This window comes from Rhodnius prolixus, unplaced genomic scaffold, assembly GCF_049639745.1.
Source record: "Rhodnius prolixus isolate KJV_2025 unplaced genomic scaffold, Rpr scaffold_45, whole genome shotgun sequence".
Taxonomy (NCBI): domain Eukaryota; kingdom Metazoa; phylum Arthropoda; class Insecta; order Hemiptera; family Reduviidae; genus Rhodnius; species Rhodnius prolixus.
The window spans coordinates 132,818-147,828 of NW_027411610.1; the positions used below are offsets into that span (position 1 = coordinate 132,818).

A 15,011-nucleotide genomic window follows, 5' to 3' on the forward strand; every position below is an offset into this window, starting at 1 on the left:
TACTTGACAGTTTCAATTGTACAGGTACTGAGATGCACATTTCATTTGTGTCCCTTTATTAAGAAGATTAACCCCAACTCTCTCATATACTGTGGTGGAAGGATTTTCCTTGGGAAATGTTTTAAATAAAAGTTCTATAACTGCTAATTTTCAATGATTGTACAGCTTAAAGGAAATAGTTGCAGCTGTTTTCGAGAAATCTCAAAAATCTATTTCATTAAGTGGCATATTTCAACTTCGAATTTTTCTGTAATTGGACGTACCTCCTATTTTTAGACTCCACTTCTCAAATTTCATGGTCATGTTAATTTGTTTAAAAATAAGATTGCAAATTCTCTAGGCGGCGGCCTGTGGACGTGTAACATCGTTTGCTTTTTTCTTATCCACTGTATGGAGTTAGCACTTTCTTATTTCGGTTAAAAAAAAAAAAGTATTTCATAGCTAGTGTTCAATATTTGGTTGAGTTAAGTCCTTCTTGTTACTACCTCTGCTACAGTAGACTCAATAAATTAGAAATTTTATGCTAGATCTAATTAGATATTAGTTAATTCTAGATAGTTTTAAGTTTAGTTTTATGTTAGTATAAGTTTATTTTAGGTGTCTGTAGTTTACATTAGTGGCAAAAGATATGGCTAATATATTGTTAGAGTAACGATTTAAAAAATAAATAAATAAACACTATTTGGTGTAATATCTGTAGAATATGTATACAAATACTCTACAGAGTCTAAAGATTAATATAATTAGTAAATATCAGAGGTATTTGGATGGATTTTAAAGCCCACGGAACTGTTAGAACTAGAAATGCGCCTTTTTATGCACCCTGTTATTTTCTCTGGATATTGATACAAATTTCTTGTTTAAGGTCTGAAGGTAGCTCTGATAGTGAAAATTATATACCCGTCACAAGGGACGCTGGCGACCCTTTTAGTGAAGGTATAGACTATGGTAGTGAGGCTCTTGAAGAAGAGCGAGTTGATGACCATTCAGGAGCTACCCTGTCGCTTACAACTCCAACTACGGATAACCATTCGTTTGCCTCTTCTTATAAGAGAAGAGATCTTGTAAGCCGTGTATTCCTTGTACACTATTGCAATATTGTTGTACATTTGTTAATATTAAATATTTTTTACAAGTCTATTTCTGAAAATTGCAGATATCCGTGGCAACTTTCAAACTGGGGCAAGTAGAATTTATCCAACAATCTGAAGGTTTGAAATCTGTAATTAAAGCTCAAATAGCAAATATTGCTGTGGAGGAATGTCCATCGATACCATGGGATGAATTTCAGGTGTTTCTTTAATTGCAAAAAAAGATACTTCCTTTCCTAATCTTAGGAGCAAACAATTACAATTCTAAACCTTGGATTTTCATTTAAAATATTGTATACAGATTTGGCCATTAAAGGCCATATTTTGTTACCTTTTTTTCAGCTCCTTTTCAGCTTTTTATTTAAATATTGTCATGTCCTGGAATACATTTTGAAAGATTTTAAATATTAATATACTTTCTTGCTACTAGAATAATTTGAACGATGAAAAATACTGAAGAATTTTTTTTTTACAATTTGAGCTTACTCGCAATGAAAAATATAAATAATTATTCACATTCTATAACCTTTTTAATGAAATTTTGAAAACAAAACAAAAAACATCGAAAATTGATTAGCGATAAGGGAGAACAGTAAAGAAAAGGCATAATTTTACGGAATAGCTTTCCAAGTTTTGTTTTTCTAGTAATAACCATAGATTTAAAAAATGCGCCCAAGCAAATGTAATAATGTCGCTTAAGAAGGTACCAGATTTGGAGGTGGCAAATGGCCCTCTTTTCCGATTAAAGACATCGCAAGGAGTAGTTACCTGTAGGGACTTTCTAAACTGCAGCTGGAAAGATATAAAGGATGGCTTAGCGCATTTCGGAAGTCAGAAGAATGAGGAGGAGGCAGGGAGAAAACCAAATAGATACTGTCTCCTTTGACTTTTGATATACCAAAATTCCGTTTCTCAATCAACGCTGCTTTGAAAGGAAGGCCATACATTCCTTCTCTTATGCGTTTCTTTAAAGAAAGGATTATTGACCAAAATAACAACTAGTAGGGAGGGGATTAGCTATGCGGTTAGCGTATTGGATTTCCACGCGGAAATCTCAGGTTTGAACCCAGATGCTGGCCCTTAAATTTTCTCTTTCTAGGAGCTTCTTACAGCTCACTGATCAGTGATGGAAAGTGTTGTCTGTAACTAGAGAACACTGTCCGGAGGCCTGGAGTGCCAGAAGTTAAGATACACAGCTCAACGCTGCAGCGGACCTATTTGTCTTTGCGAGAAATCTCAAAAGTCTATATGATTAAGTGGCATTTCAATTGACAGATTTCAACTTCGAATTTTTCTTTAATTGGTTTTGACGTACCTCCTTTTTAGACTCCATCCACTTCTCATCAAATTTCACGTCATGTTATTTTTTTTTTAAATAGTTTGCCAATTTTCTTGGTGGCGGCTTGTGAACGTGTGAGTAATAAATAATGTAATGTAATAAATTAAGTGGGAGAATTTGTACTTTTCACGAAGGGATGTGTACTGCGCCAATTAAATATGACAATTGCAGAGGAGTCGGCCGGGTACCCTATTTTGGATAAGGAGAAGGAAATGCAAAAGTTAAAGAGTTTCTAACAATTGCCCAATCACGAAGCTTAGGCAATAGTTTAAAGTAAATCTTTCGTCGTGCCAGATGTAAGTTTCTCAGAGAGACTCAGAGCATCCAGGTTTAACACTAAGACATCTAGTGGCCCGACTCCAGGCCTCCGGACAGTGTTCTCTAGTTACAGACAATACTTTCCATCACTGATCAGTGAGCTGTAAGAAGCTCCTAGAAAGAGAAAATTTAAGGGCCAGCATCTGGGTTCAAACCTGAGATTTCCGCGTGGAAATCCAATACGCTAACCGCATAGCTAATCCCCTCCCTACTAGTTGTTATTTTGGTCAATAATCCTAAAAAGATCAATCATACTGTAATTTATTATATAAATTGTACCTGTCGATTGAATCAAAAGCCGAAGCGAAATCTATAAATAAGGCAAACACTTTTTTTCTTCTTCTTCTTTTTTTTCTTTTTTTTTGTACAGATGTGTAAATTTAATTAGACTGCTCAAGTTGAAAATTCCACCTATAGTTGAGTAGTTAGACCTAAACCCAGTTTAAAATGCTTGTAAGATATTATTACAGTTTGACCATTATTATTAATTAATAATTAATTGTGTGTATTCAAAATTAAACCGGGGTATATTTTACTATATTTATTGATTAGCGCAATTTTACTGTAACTGGAAGGCTGATCTTTATTGCCGTTCGTGTACAAGGGAAAAATAATAGATTTACTTTGGGGAGGGGGGGACAGGTATCTCACCACTATCGAATATTCTGTTAAAAAGCATGAGCTTTTCCAAAAAATCTAATAATGAATATTTGTAAAGCTCATAACAAATTCGATCAGCTACAAGGGCTTTAATATCCTGGCAGTTATTTAAAATAATTTGCAGTCCCTTCAAGTTGAATGGTTTGTCTAAGGAGTCATTAATATTGGAAGGTCCGGCATACAATATCTTAAAAGAATTGTGGCTTAAGTAAAGTAAACTGAACTTTTACCAAGCTCCAAAATTCTTTACTATTTTTTGTATGCTATAGTTTTTCGCACATTTAAATAATTTTTTTTTCTCTCTCTCTTTCTCGCACATAAACTCATATATTTTATGTTTTAAGTACAATATTTTATCACCAGCACTGTTTGATTTTCTAAATAATCTAAGCTGCTTTGAAACATCCAATTCTAAAATTAAAGTAATGTATTGAAAACTTGAAATAATAATATTGTTTTAGAATAAATTTAGTACTCGATCCAGAGGGTGGAGCGAAGTGTGTGATTCACCAGTATCTCGTCCCCGAGTTAGATTGCGCAAAGAACATTCAGTGAACGCTGGTGATTCTAAAGACTGGACAGGCCCCAGAAATAATACATGGTTTGAAGACATGCTTACACTTAGTTTGGCTAGTATCTCACTGTCTCTCAGCTCAGCTACCCTTGCAGCGTTAACAGAGTTTGCACAAGACGACCTACCATCAGCTCCCCTACCAATGCAGGTCAGTAAATATTCGTTAAATTTACTATTCATTCTCAAAAATTATTTTTGGTCTGAGTAAAAAGTGAAATTAAAAAAAAGAAAAAGACAAAAAAGAAGCGTGTTAACACTCTTACTATTTTTCTCAAGGTTCTAACTCTAATAATATTTCAATTTCAAATGTCTTAGTCGTATTTAACTCTTATCAACATGGTACAGATTAAGTGAAATACACCCCTATACCTCCCCATAAATGCCCTGAACGCTGAATAAATAAATAAATAATGGATCGTACGTTGCACCAAATTGAGACTAGAGAGAATTTATCTATCCTCAGGAGTATCTTAATCAAATTTTTGGGGAAAATATGTCAAATAAAATGTGAAGACATATGTTTGTTATTACTATGCGAAGTTAAAATAAAATTGTAGAAGCCGTTTTTTATAAAATCTCTTGATACAGAAAAATTTATTCAGTAAAGTAGCACTCTCTTAATGTAAAGTGTTCTGCAAATTTCTACAAATTTAGAAATTTGTACCACATTTCTTTCTTAAACCGGTGAAAAAACATTTCAATACAAAGAAGTGGCACTTTTAGAGAAAAACCTAATCACCCCTCTTCAAAAAGCGCCCTTAATCGTATTTTCTGGAAAATGTCTTAGATAAAAGTTAATTAAGTACAAAAATAAAATTGGTGCCCAATTTTAAAGAAAATTATATGGGCAATTTTCTCAAATGTTTTTGAGAAAAAATCTCAAAAAAAAAATTAGAATAACGTTACTTTCAGTTAATTAATTTTGACTAAAACCTTATTGAGGCATCCTTTGTTGTCACATTTGAAAATTGGATTTTTTATGTGAGGTTCTGGGAAATTTGTAAATTGAGCTAAATATTTTCTAGTCATAACAATTTCTGATGAGGTAAATATAAGAGAGCGCAGCAAGACTATATAGCCCTTTTTGAGTCAATTTTAAGCCATAAATAATTAATATGCTACTATTTATCTTTATACATAACATTCTTTCAAACATTTTGAAAGAATTCATCTACATAAATTACATATATTATATTTTGTCCTTTTGTTCATTATTACAGATAAGCATAGAAAATATATCGCTTAATATACTCGATGAAAGTGGACCAGCACCGTTGAAGATTTTAGTACGACGTTTAGGAATTGAAAGGACGAAAGAAGGTCAAGTAATTGTTGAACCATGCATACCACCAGATCATAGTGAGTTATTTGAAACTGTATCCAGTGAGTTAGACCAATTAAGAGCAGAAAATGAACAATTGCGAAGAAGACTAGCTGCTCTCGATATATTAAACAATGAAAATCATAGACTTAGGAAGTTTCAAGAAGAAGCTCAGGAACTTAGGTATTTCCAAATGTTCATAGTATTGTCTGTACAAATAATAGTAGTAAGTACTTTTGAAGACAGAATTAGCTTAGTGAAACGCGGTGAATTGCTTCGCAAAGTTGTCGGTTTCGAGCCATGAATTGCTCCCCTTAGATTTAATCGCCTTAGAACTACAGTAGACAAGCATCGTGGCCGAGAGGATCACTTTTTGCTCTTATTCAGGCTGTGGCCTATCCAGGCACCTAATAAGGTAATTAAATGGACATGTAAATTAGATTTTCAAAAAAATAATATAGAATACTTGTTTGAATTAATCCTTTTAATGCCCTTGTTTTGTGAACTTTTAAAATAGTTATGTTAAGTAATATTTTTTGTACCTGATTGCCAGGAGACTGGTCGTCTCAGGGTAGTTTATACTTTAAATTAAAATTGGTGAATGCATTGAAATCCAAGATGTTCAGCCATTTAATGTTTATTATTAATAATGAAACGTGTATCATTAAATAACACTGAAAACCGCGTGTGATCAAGCGAAGAAGTAATAATAAAACAAAAGCAAATTGAAAAGCAGTGATTTGACAAAGAATATGAAAAATTTCTCAACAGATCTTTTAGTATTTTAAAAAACATTAATATGGGGGTATTAATATGTCGCCTATATGGTGTGTTATATTTACATCTTTATTAGTAAAATTAATCGCTTGAAAAATGATTTCTTTCTGTGGAAAATGAACATTGTAGAGTAGAAAATTATAGTTTTCCGTAGCTTTGGAGTTCCTTTCTAGGTATGAGATAGAGGTGTAGAAGTGATCAGTGACCATAAATTTACTATCTAGTAAATCTAATCTTAGTTGTTCTTTTTCATTTTTTCCCGTATGGAGGGAGTTGATTAGCGACTTCTTCTGGAATCATAGCCCTCCCTGACGGTAACCCAGTCTTACAACACGAACAATTATTATCCTGGCATCCCAAAAATTCATGCAATACACAAGACCCTGCGATGTAATGTGTTCAACGATTTGAGTTTAGCGAACTTACAGGCAAACTCGAGCTCATATCACACACACTTACATTTACATTTAACATTTTTCGGACGCCCATATTTTTACTCAAACACATACATTAAGGAGCCACACTACTTTTAGGTTTCAGTGGATTTGTCTTAAACCTAATCTCTTTATGATCTATACAATACTCCTGGGTTATCGATGGGTCATCTCTCTTCAGGAACATGAAGATAGGTTCGAATTCCACGAATTGGTTTCCTTATGAAGAATGATCACATTAAGCTACTGCTCTAATATCAAGGATGAGGATTCTTAAGAAAGTAATGAGTTTAAGTGTTGGAATGAATGTTTGCGTATTAGGTAAACTAATAAAGATCAATTTTTGTAAATATCTTCAAAACAATATGTCCAAAGGGTCAATGAGTGCTGAATTAATTAATCCCTGATCCCATCATACGAGACTCGTAGAAGAAAAATTAAATCCTAAGTACATTCGTAAATGAAACTTATCAAAAGAGACGACAACAAAGCCTACTAGTATCTTGTCTGGCTTCTAATTTGATTGTTGGGGCCGCATTTTTTCGACCCCTGAAGCGGCACATAATTTAGATGTAAGGCTGTCTGAACCTGTTGCTGTAACAGTGTTAAAGAACACCTTATAAGAAGAAAGTGGGAATTATAAAAGAAAATGATACTCGGAATTTGTCAAAAGAAGCGAAGATTAATGAACCATTGACATTTTCGTTATGTTTGATTTCAACTATCCTTTCGGTTTTTTGTTTCCTTTGATTTTTGTTTCAATTACTCATCACAGTTTAGATTGTTTAATACAGGTCCACAATTTTATAGAAAAAGCAGCACCTTGTCTCAACGTGGGAAGATGTAAATAAGACAAAATTAAAGAAAATTAAATATGTATATCGATCCATTACAATATAGCCTATGATGGAGAGGTTAATTTTGAAATAGTATGCGAAAGGGATTGGACTTTATATGTTTATTTAAAAAGAACCAGTTCTCGCATGTAGTGCAACATTTTTGTTAAGGGTTTTTTTTTCATTCTGTAAGATGATTTCAATGTATTTGTTTATTTTATTATCTGAAGATTACGTTTACTTTTTGGTAATTTTATTTTTAATTACTATTTTATTAATTCAAATACAAACCTGGATTGACGGAAATTCTATTCTTCCTGTAAGTTTTGTTTATATATATATTTGTTTATTTATGCATTAAAGAATGGATGTACATATGATTTGATCAAAACTTGAATTCCGCAAAAAGTGAATTTGATTCTTGGCAATGTATGAATGAGATATGGGTTTAAGTTTGTTTTCGTTACATTTCTGCGCTAAAGAAGACAGTGAGCGCTGCTAGCAATGTACTTCAAATTAAAACAATTTCAAATTGTGAGATAACGTCAAAATTCATGAAAAATGTTTATTTGAAATTATTTCAAGATAAATAAACAGAACCTACCTACATTGATTGCCGGCTACAAAAGGATTTATAGTGTAATAGTGAGAAAGAGAGAGTCAGTCTGGTATGAAGAGCGCTCTGACCGACAAGTCCGCAGTTTGGCAAACAAAAAAAACCCTTCCACTTCCATCAAAGTACAAGAAAAACCGAAAGGCTTTGTTACTATCGCTCTCTTTGACGCACATGTTATTAATCCAGACTATGTGCAGCGGCTATTAAAGAGAGAAAAATAGATTTGGCACCACAAAACGAGTCGATAGGTCTGTTTGTTCATACGACTTGCCGCTTCGTCACAGGTCTCATCAGTTACATAGGTACTCTGTGTTAGGTGTTGTTGTGTAGTTCCTCTCTTTCTTCGCGCGCCCAGTTAACTATCCAGGACTAGTCGCTGACATAAATAAAGGAAAACATGCTGAACTTCAGTGTTGGGTTAAGTTCACTTAACTTAACGTCACTAAATTTTGTTTTGTTTTCATTTTCAGGTCAACTCTGGCGGAAGCACAAGATTCGCTAACCAACCTACTAACAGAAAAACAAAGATTATTGGAAGTTATAAGAAATTTACAAATGTCTAAATCAGATGGAAGAGCCACAAATTCTTCTCGCAGATAGCACCAGTGCTGCTGCTTCCAATGTTCCTGCAGCCATAAAAATGGCTCATAGTCTATATTTAAATTAAAATCTTTTTTTAAAACGGACATTAGTGAAGCAGAAGTAGTAGCCGGTGAAACAGAAAAAGAATACTTAGCGATTTTATTCAATATTTAAAATTATACAGTGAAATACTCATCACATGTATATTAAGTTTTTTTTTTTTTAATTTAAAGTTTCATAATTTATTATTTTATTTTTTTTTACACGCATTCATTGGAGTGTCTCAAAAAATTACCATTTTGAAATTGGTCTAATTAATATTTTCAATCATTTTAAAATTAATCATGTTTTAAGGTTCTCTAAGCAAAAAAAATCGTTAGCTTAATGAACTATTTGTCGCGTTTTTGTGATTGAGGTCTCAAAAACAAAAGACAAATTCGAAAGTAATTTGATATTTCTTTTTTTAATTTGAAATGTGTGCAATATCGTAATGTGATCTTTTCTTAATGTATTGTCCCCCCCTTACTGGTACTGGATGGGGCCTTACAATAACCTCTCCAATTTTAGATACCTAAGAAATCTGAGGAACTGTCAGAGTTCTGGGCAGTGTATGTCCTCCAAAACCTGGGTACTTAGCAGATATCTACATTTTTCTTTAAGATCGGATTCCTGCGATTCCAGCATTACAGCAAGTCAGGATGTGTATTGGAATTACCCCCATCTCCCCACATGATCCTAATTTTATTTTAATCTGGCCTCACGTTGTATCGTCAAAACCTTTATTATCTCCCTTTGTGAAGAGGAATACAAACCTTTCCAGTTGAGCTTGTTTTTACAAAAATTACATAAATTTTCTTTAAACATTTTCTGAATCAGGAATTTATTTATTCAGATTAAATTTCACTCTATTTTGACAACCCTGCTCTTCTTCACTGAGACTTAGCCACAAAAGGTCTTTATAATGTCTACAAAGGGAGGTAGTTTGGCTGAAGGCTGAGAAAAATCTCAGCGACTGTTGTTACACCGTAGTGGTTTAAGGCATAGGGAATTTTAAAGAAAAATAATAAGAAATATAACAATATTGATTTATTGTAATAAATAAAATTTACATCACTAGTAAATATTTGCATTAAAAAGAGAGGTCAGATGGTGTTTGTTTTTCTTGAGACCTCTGACTATAACCATACTTAATGTTGATTTTTTTTATATAAATTTTAATTAGGTAATTTTATTTTTTTAATTGAAAGTGAATGGTTGTACTTGATATAAAAGTTTTGAATAGAGAAAAATTTGTGTTAAAGAATTTATTTTGTTTTTATTTTAAAATTAAAAAAAACTGTTCAACTCTATACGCTAGTTACCTTTTAGACAACGTGAAAGTACAGACCAGTACTTTTGGATTAAAGAATGGTTGGACCACATATATTAGTAATCATTCGTTATTCGATAAAATTTAACGATTTAAATTATTTCGAGATAAAAACCTAATTAGATATATATAAATATATCAAATATATCCTTATTTTAAACCTTTATTTATCCTTATTGCACCCCCTTAAAGGTGCAGTGTTCAGTTCCAACTAAGAAGTAAGCAATATCACACCTCTGTTTATGTCTAATATTGCATTTACAAACATGGATAATTACATACGAGTAAAACGAATCCGTACTTGAAATTAAATATTAATTTTTTGTGTAAGTTGTCCCAGACTTCGTTAAAATGTGTGCTTGCCGCTGAGGAGTTTTGGGGCTGAAAGAGTACAGATCCCCATCATTGGTAATGAACTAGCTAATTTGGTACGAAATCCATTACGCTGAAGTTAGTGTGAGTCTTTACTTTATTTACTTTTCTATTTATTTATTTTTGCTTTCTTTTATCTGTTGTAAGAAGATATATTGTAATAAAGCAGTTTTTTTATTTTATCCTAAGCCTATTTTTTGTGTGCTGGTAGTTGACAAATTTCTGGGGACGTCTTGTCTAAGAGTGGTTCCGAGCTGTTGTTATTCTTTTTTTCTTGTACTTGTATTTCCATTGGTACTGCCGTCAGATTATCTCTCTACAACTTTTCATTCTTAGCCTCTTCATGATTTCCTGTAAGAAGTCTACCATCTTCCCATTGGATATCATTTCTATAACTTTTTGGAGCAGATCTTTCCACCATTATTCTTCCTTTTGTTCTTCTTCCTTATGTTGACCTTGTACATTCAAATTTGTTTATTATTATTATTTTGAAATTTTCTGAGTGGTCTGCTTCCTCAGTCATAAAATTCTTCCCGTTTACATTGATTACTTTTAATGATTTTAATACTATATGTTGCAGAATTTTTATTGGATTTAGCATCTTCGAAGGAGTTGAACCCATCAGTAATTCACTTGGAAATCCAATATTATTATTTGGGGTATTCCAAAAGTGCCATACATGCATTCTTTTTTTGTCATGAATTGCTTTTGAAATTATTTTTTAACTGTTTCTATGGATCTTTCCGCTAATCCATTGCTCTTTGCGTATGTTGGACTGTGCATGATGTGTCGAAAATTCCATTTTCAAACAAAATCTTTCAGTCTGAAAATTAAGTATAAAAGTTCATTTAGGACAAAAGGTACACAAATCAGCAAGTACACAACAATCCATTCATATTTCTGCTCGTAATTTCAGCCAGTTAGAAACGTACGAAAAAGCTTATGTGTTTTATTTAAATTGGTTTCTAATGTATTCCCCATGCTTCTAAAAACTGATTTACTGCTATTTGGGCTTTCTAGTTAAGTACTTTAACATTTAAGCATTTTTTTTTTCATGAATCCTTTCAGGTGTTTAAAACACGTATAAATTCACAGTATTTTAGGAAATAACATTCGTATTGGAGTTTATGACTGGCTTGAGTAGTTTGTCTCCCAAATTTAGGTATTCATTGTGGGTTGTAGTACTCGAATGTCAATAATATTGTACTTAAATTGGCGTGAAAATCTATCGAACAGTTTTCATGATAATATGAAAAGAATATTTAAACAAACATTAAATAAAGCGTTGGATATCAGTTACAGTGGAAGGAGTGGGGATACTTTTCCTGGGTGTGTGTGTGTATGTGTGACTAATCGGTGGTGTAGGTTTTCTGCTACTTACACACTGGAGGGAGAAGTAAACAACTGATAACAACAGAAAGAGTAAAGGTGGGAGCAAAAATAAGATGAAGCTAATGATAACTGAAGGTTACTATCCGGAATACAAAAAAATATGATCAAGTTTATTTATTATTAAGTAAAAATAACTTATCTTTATTTGTGAAAAATAGTTATAAATTCTTTTGTTGTATTAGTTATAGGATGAATCTATTGGGGTCCTGAATGGAGCCTAGGTGAGTGCATTGAGCCTCTGGATGAGTCAATTTTAAATATAAAATCTAATTATGTTTCGGAAAATTTGATTTTGCTAGGTGACTTCAATCCACCATTTCGGACTTGAATCAATTATCGAATGAGAATTTTTGTTTGAAGGAACTACGTTACAGGGCATTAGGCGTTCACTCGACTTCGTTTGTAATGCAAGGGGCTGAAAACTGGCAAGTTACTTGGTTGCTGGGACACATTCCGTGGGGTTATTATTGAATGAACAATGTACGGTTGATTTTATAAAGTTATTGAGTTATTCAATTAGAATTTATTATAACTCTAAAAATTTTGATCTACTTTATGAAAATCTCTGTAGTTGTTTTAAAACTTGCGCTATCTCTTCAGGCATATTAAAATGAAAAAACAATTTATATTTAAAATTTCGTTACAAAGATAATATTTGGATCAATGTGTAGGGGCCCCACCCTGCACAAGAGTCATTTAATAATAATAAATGTTATAAATTTACATCTGATTAAATAAGTAGATTGTTGAAACATATTTTATTTTATAGGATCATTTGAGTATTAAGTTCGTAACTAGACAGATGTACAATAAATGAAAATTAAACACAGTAATTTGTGGTGAAAAAAAGAGACGACCACGTGAATTTACTGTTATTTTTTTGTATTATTATAACTAAAATAAACTAAAAGACTTTTCCCTATAAACTGGTGACCCCTTCTTTTTTAAGTGAACAATTTTGTTAAAGTGTTTTTCTTTTTTCATATTTATTATAAACTTTCTGTTGAATTGTATATATAGTGTAAATAAAATATCCTAATTCTATGGCAATATGGCAAACGAAAATAAAGCAACTGGTTCAAAAACGGAAGATCCTCCAAAGGAGGAAAACAAAGCAATAACAATAGATTCCGAAGGCGAGATTAACAAAATTAACATTAAAATTCCTTCTTTTTGGGCAGATAAACCAGAGATGTGGTTCTACCAAGAGGCACAATTTACCATAGCATTGACAGAGAAAATACTAAATTCAATTATTTAGTGTCTCAACTCGAACCAAAATTTATGGAGAATATTTGGGATATTATAACCACTGGGGATACTAAATATACATAAATATACTTTGGCTAAACAAACGTTGTTAAGTATCGTATCAGGAAAGCGATAATAAACAAATCAAAAGAGATCTGTATCGAATTGGACGATCTAAAACCTAGCTAATTGTTAGGTAAAATGCAAAGAAAGCTCCGCACTCTGTGGTTGGACAAATTACTAGATTCTATCAAAAACGTTTTACTAATTACCGAGGAAGACCTTAGTAAAGTGGCTATGATGGCGGATAAAATAGTCGAGACTGTAACAGGTAACGTTTACGCCATAAATACAAATAACGATAACAATTTAATGAATGAAATTCTGTCTAAGATGAGCACTCTGGAACCGAAAATTGCGACACTTCAAAGCGCTGGCTCAAGAGGTCGTAGCCTTAGTAGGTCATCAAACGAACGAATCAGAAACCGCTCTCGGAGTACATTCAATCCCAAACGTAAATTTTGCTATTACCATTTTAAATTCAAATCAAAATGAAGGCCAGAAAAATGTCAGCCACCTTGCGAGTGGAAGGAGACGGAAAGCTGCAATCAGCAGTGGAAGTAGTGCCCAGCTCCGCTGCTGACCATTTAATCAAGGGTCACAAATTACGTTTATTTGTAGTAGACAAAAACAAGGGATTACAATTCCTTGGCGACAGTGGTGCTGACGTATCAATTATACGAGGTCTGTAAATTAAGTAATAAGACTGGCAACGTTGCGTTTGATCTAGCAACACTGGAGGCGCTGGGCTTGGGGGGCGGCAGAGGAACATGTGACCCGCCTTCAGTACGAGTTTGACCTCGCTCGAGTCATTTGGTTGTGCGTAGCGATTGACTTTGTGAAAGTTTTTTCTATTGTGTTCTAAAAATGAGTGAGATCAATTTCAACCAACGGTGTGCTATCAGGTTTTGCTTCAGACTTGGGCACAGTGCAACGGAAACTCTTGCTAACTTCAGCAGGCCTACGGAGATGAGTGTTTTGGCAAGAGCCCAGGTTTTTCGGTGATTTAAGGCATTTTCAGAAGGAAGAGAGTCGATTGAAGATGAACCACGAAGCGGAAGGCATTCATCTTCAAGAACCAACGAAAATGTCAACAGAATCCGGGATCTTGTGCGTTCAGCTCGTCGTTTGACAGTCAGAATGAACGGTGAAGAGTTAAATTTGACTCACACCACCGTTCATCAAATTTTGACCAATGAATTGGGGATGAGAAAAATCTGCGCAAAAATGGTTCCAAAAAGACCTTTCGCAAGACCAGAAGAACATCAGGAAGGAAAGGTGCCTTGATTTTTTTGATTCAATTGAAAATGACCCCCATTTTCTGGAACGTGTCATTACTGGTGACGAGTCTTGGGTGTTTGAGTACGACCCAGAAACCAAGCGCCAGAGCATGGAGTGGCACACTTCAACCTCTCCAAGGCCCAAAAAAGCAAGGTTGGCGAAGTCGAAGATCAAATGCATGCTGATTTGTTTTTTCGATATCCACGGAATCGTCCACAAAGAGTTTCTACTTCAAGATCAAACGGTCAATCAACACTTTTACGAGAGGTTCTTGAAAAACTTCGAAAAAGGTCATTCGTGTGAGACCAAACATCAAGAACAAGTGGGTGTTGCATCACGATAATGCTCCTTGTCACTCAGCAATTTCAATAAACGAGTTTTTGGTCAGTAAAAACATTCCTGTGGCTCCTCAGCCTTCTTATTCGCCTGACTTGAGTCCTTGTGACTTTTTTCTCTTCCCGAAGTTGAAAAATCACCTCAAGGGAACTCATTTTGGGACAGTCGAAAACATTCAAACGGCTGTAACCGACCAGCTGTAGGCTATTCCAGTATCGAGCACTGCTAAGAGGAGTGGAAGAAACGTCTCCAGCGCAGTGTGGCTTCAGAAGGAAGTTATTTTGAAGGTGACAATATAAAATTGTAATTCTTTTTGAATAAAAAAATTTTAAAAAATCAGTCTCATTACTTAATTTACAGACCTCGTATGTTTCTAAAATAAATAAACAAATTCCAGAAACT

General features: G+C 33.6%; 1 protein-coding gene across 2 annotated transcripts in view; it reads left to right on the top strand.

The window, feature by feature from the left end:
* Nucleotides 1–14,220, top strand: part of LOC141455276 (bridge-like lipid transfer protein family member 3B) — a 62,053-nt gene extending 47,833 nt beyond the window's left edge. For both annotated transcript variants that reach the window (XM_074130190.1, XM_074130191.1), the window contains 5 exons: nt 866–1,064; nt 1,157–1,291; nt 3,870–4,130; nt 5,203–5,486; nt 8,437–14,220. In XM_074130190.1, coding sequence (XP_073986291.1) covers nt 866–1,064; nt 1,157–1,291; nt 3,870–4,130; nt 5,203–5,486; nt 8,437–8,566 — 1,009 coding nt within the window. In that variant the 3' untranslated portion in view covers nt 8,567–14,220. The remainder of the gene's footprint in view (nt 1–865; nt 1,065–1,156; nt 1,292–3,869; nt 4,131–5,202; nt 5,487–8,436) is intronic.
* Nucleotides 14,221–15,011: the final 791 nt, after the last annotated feature.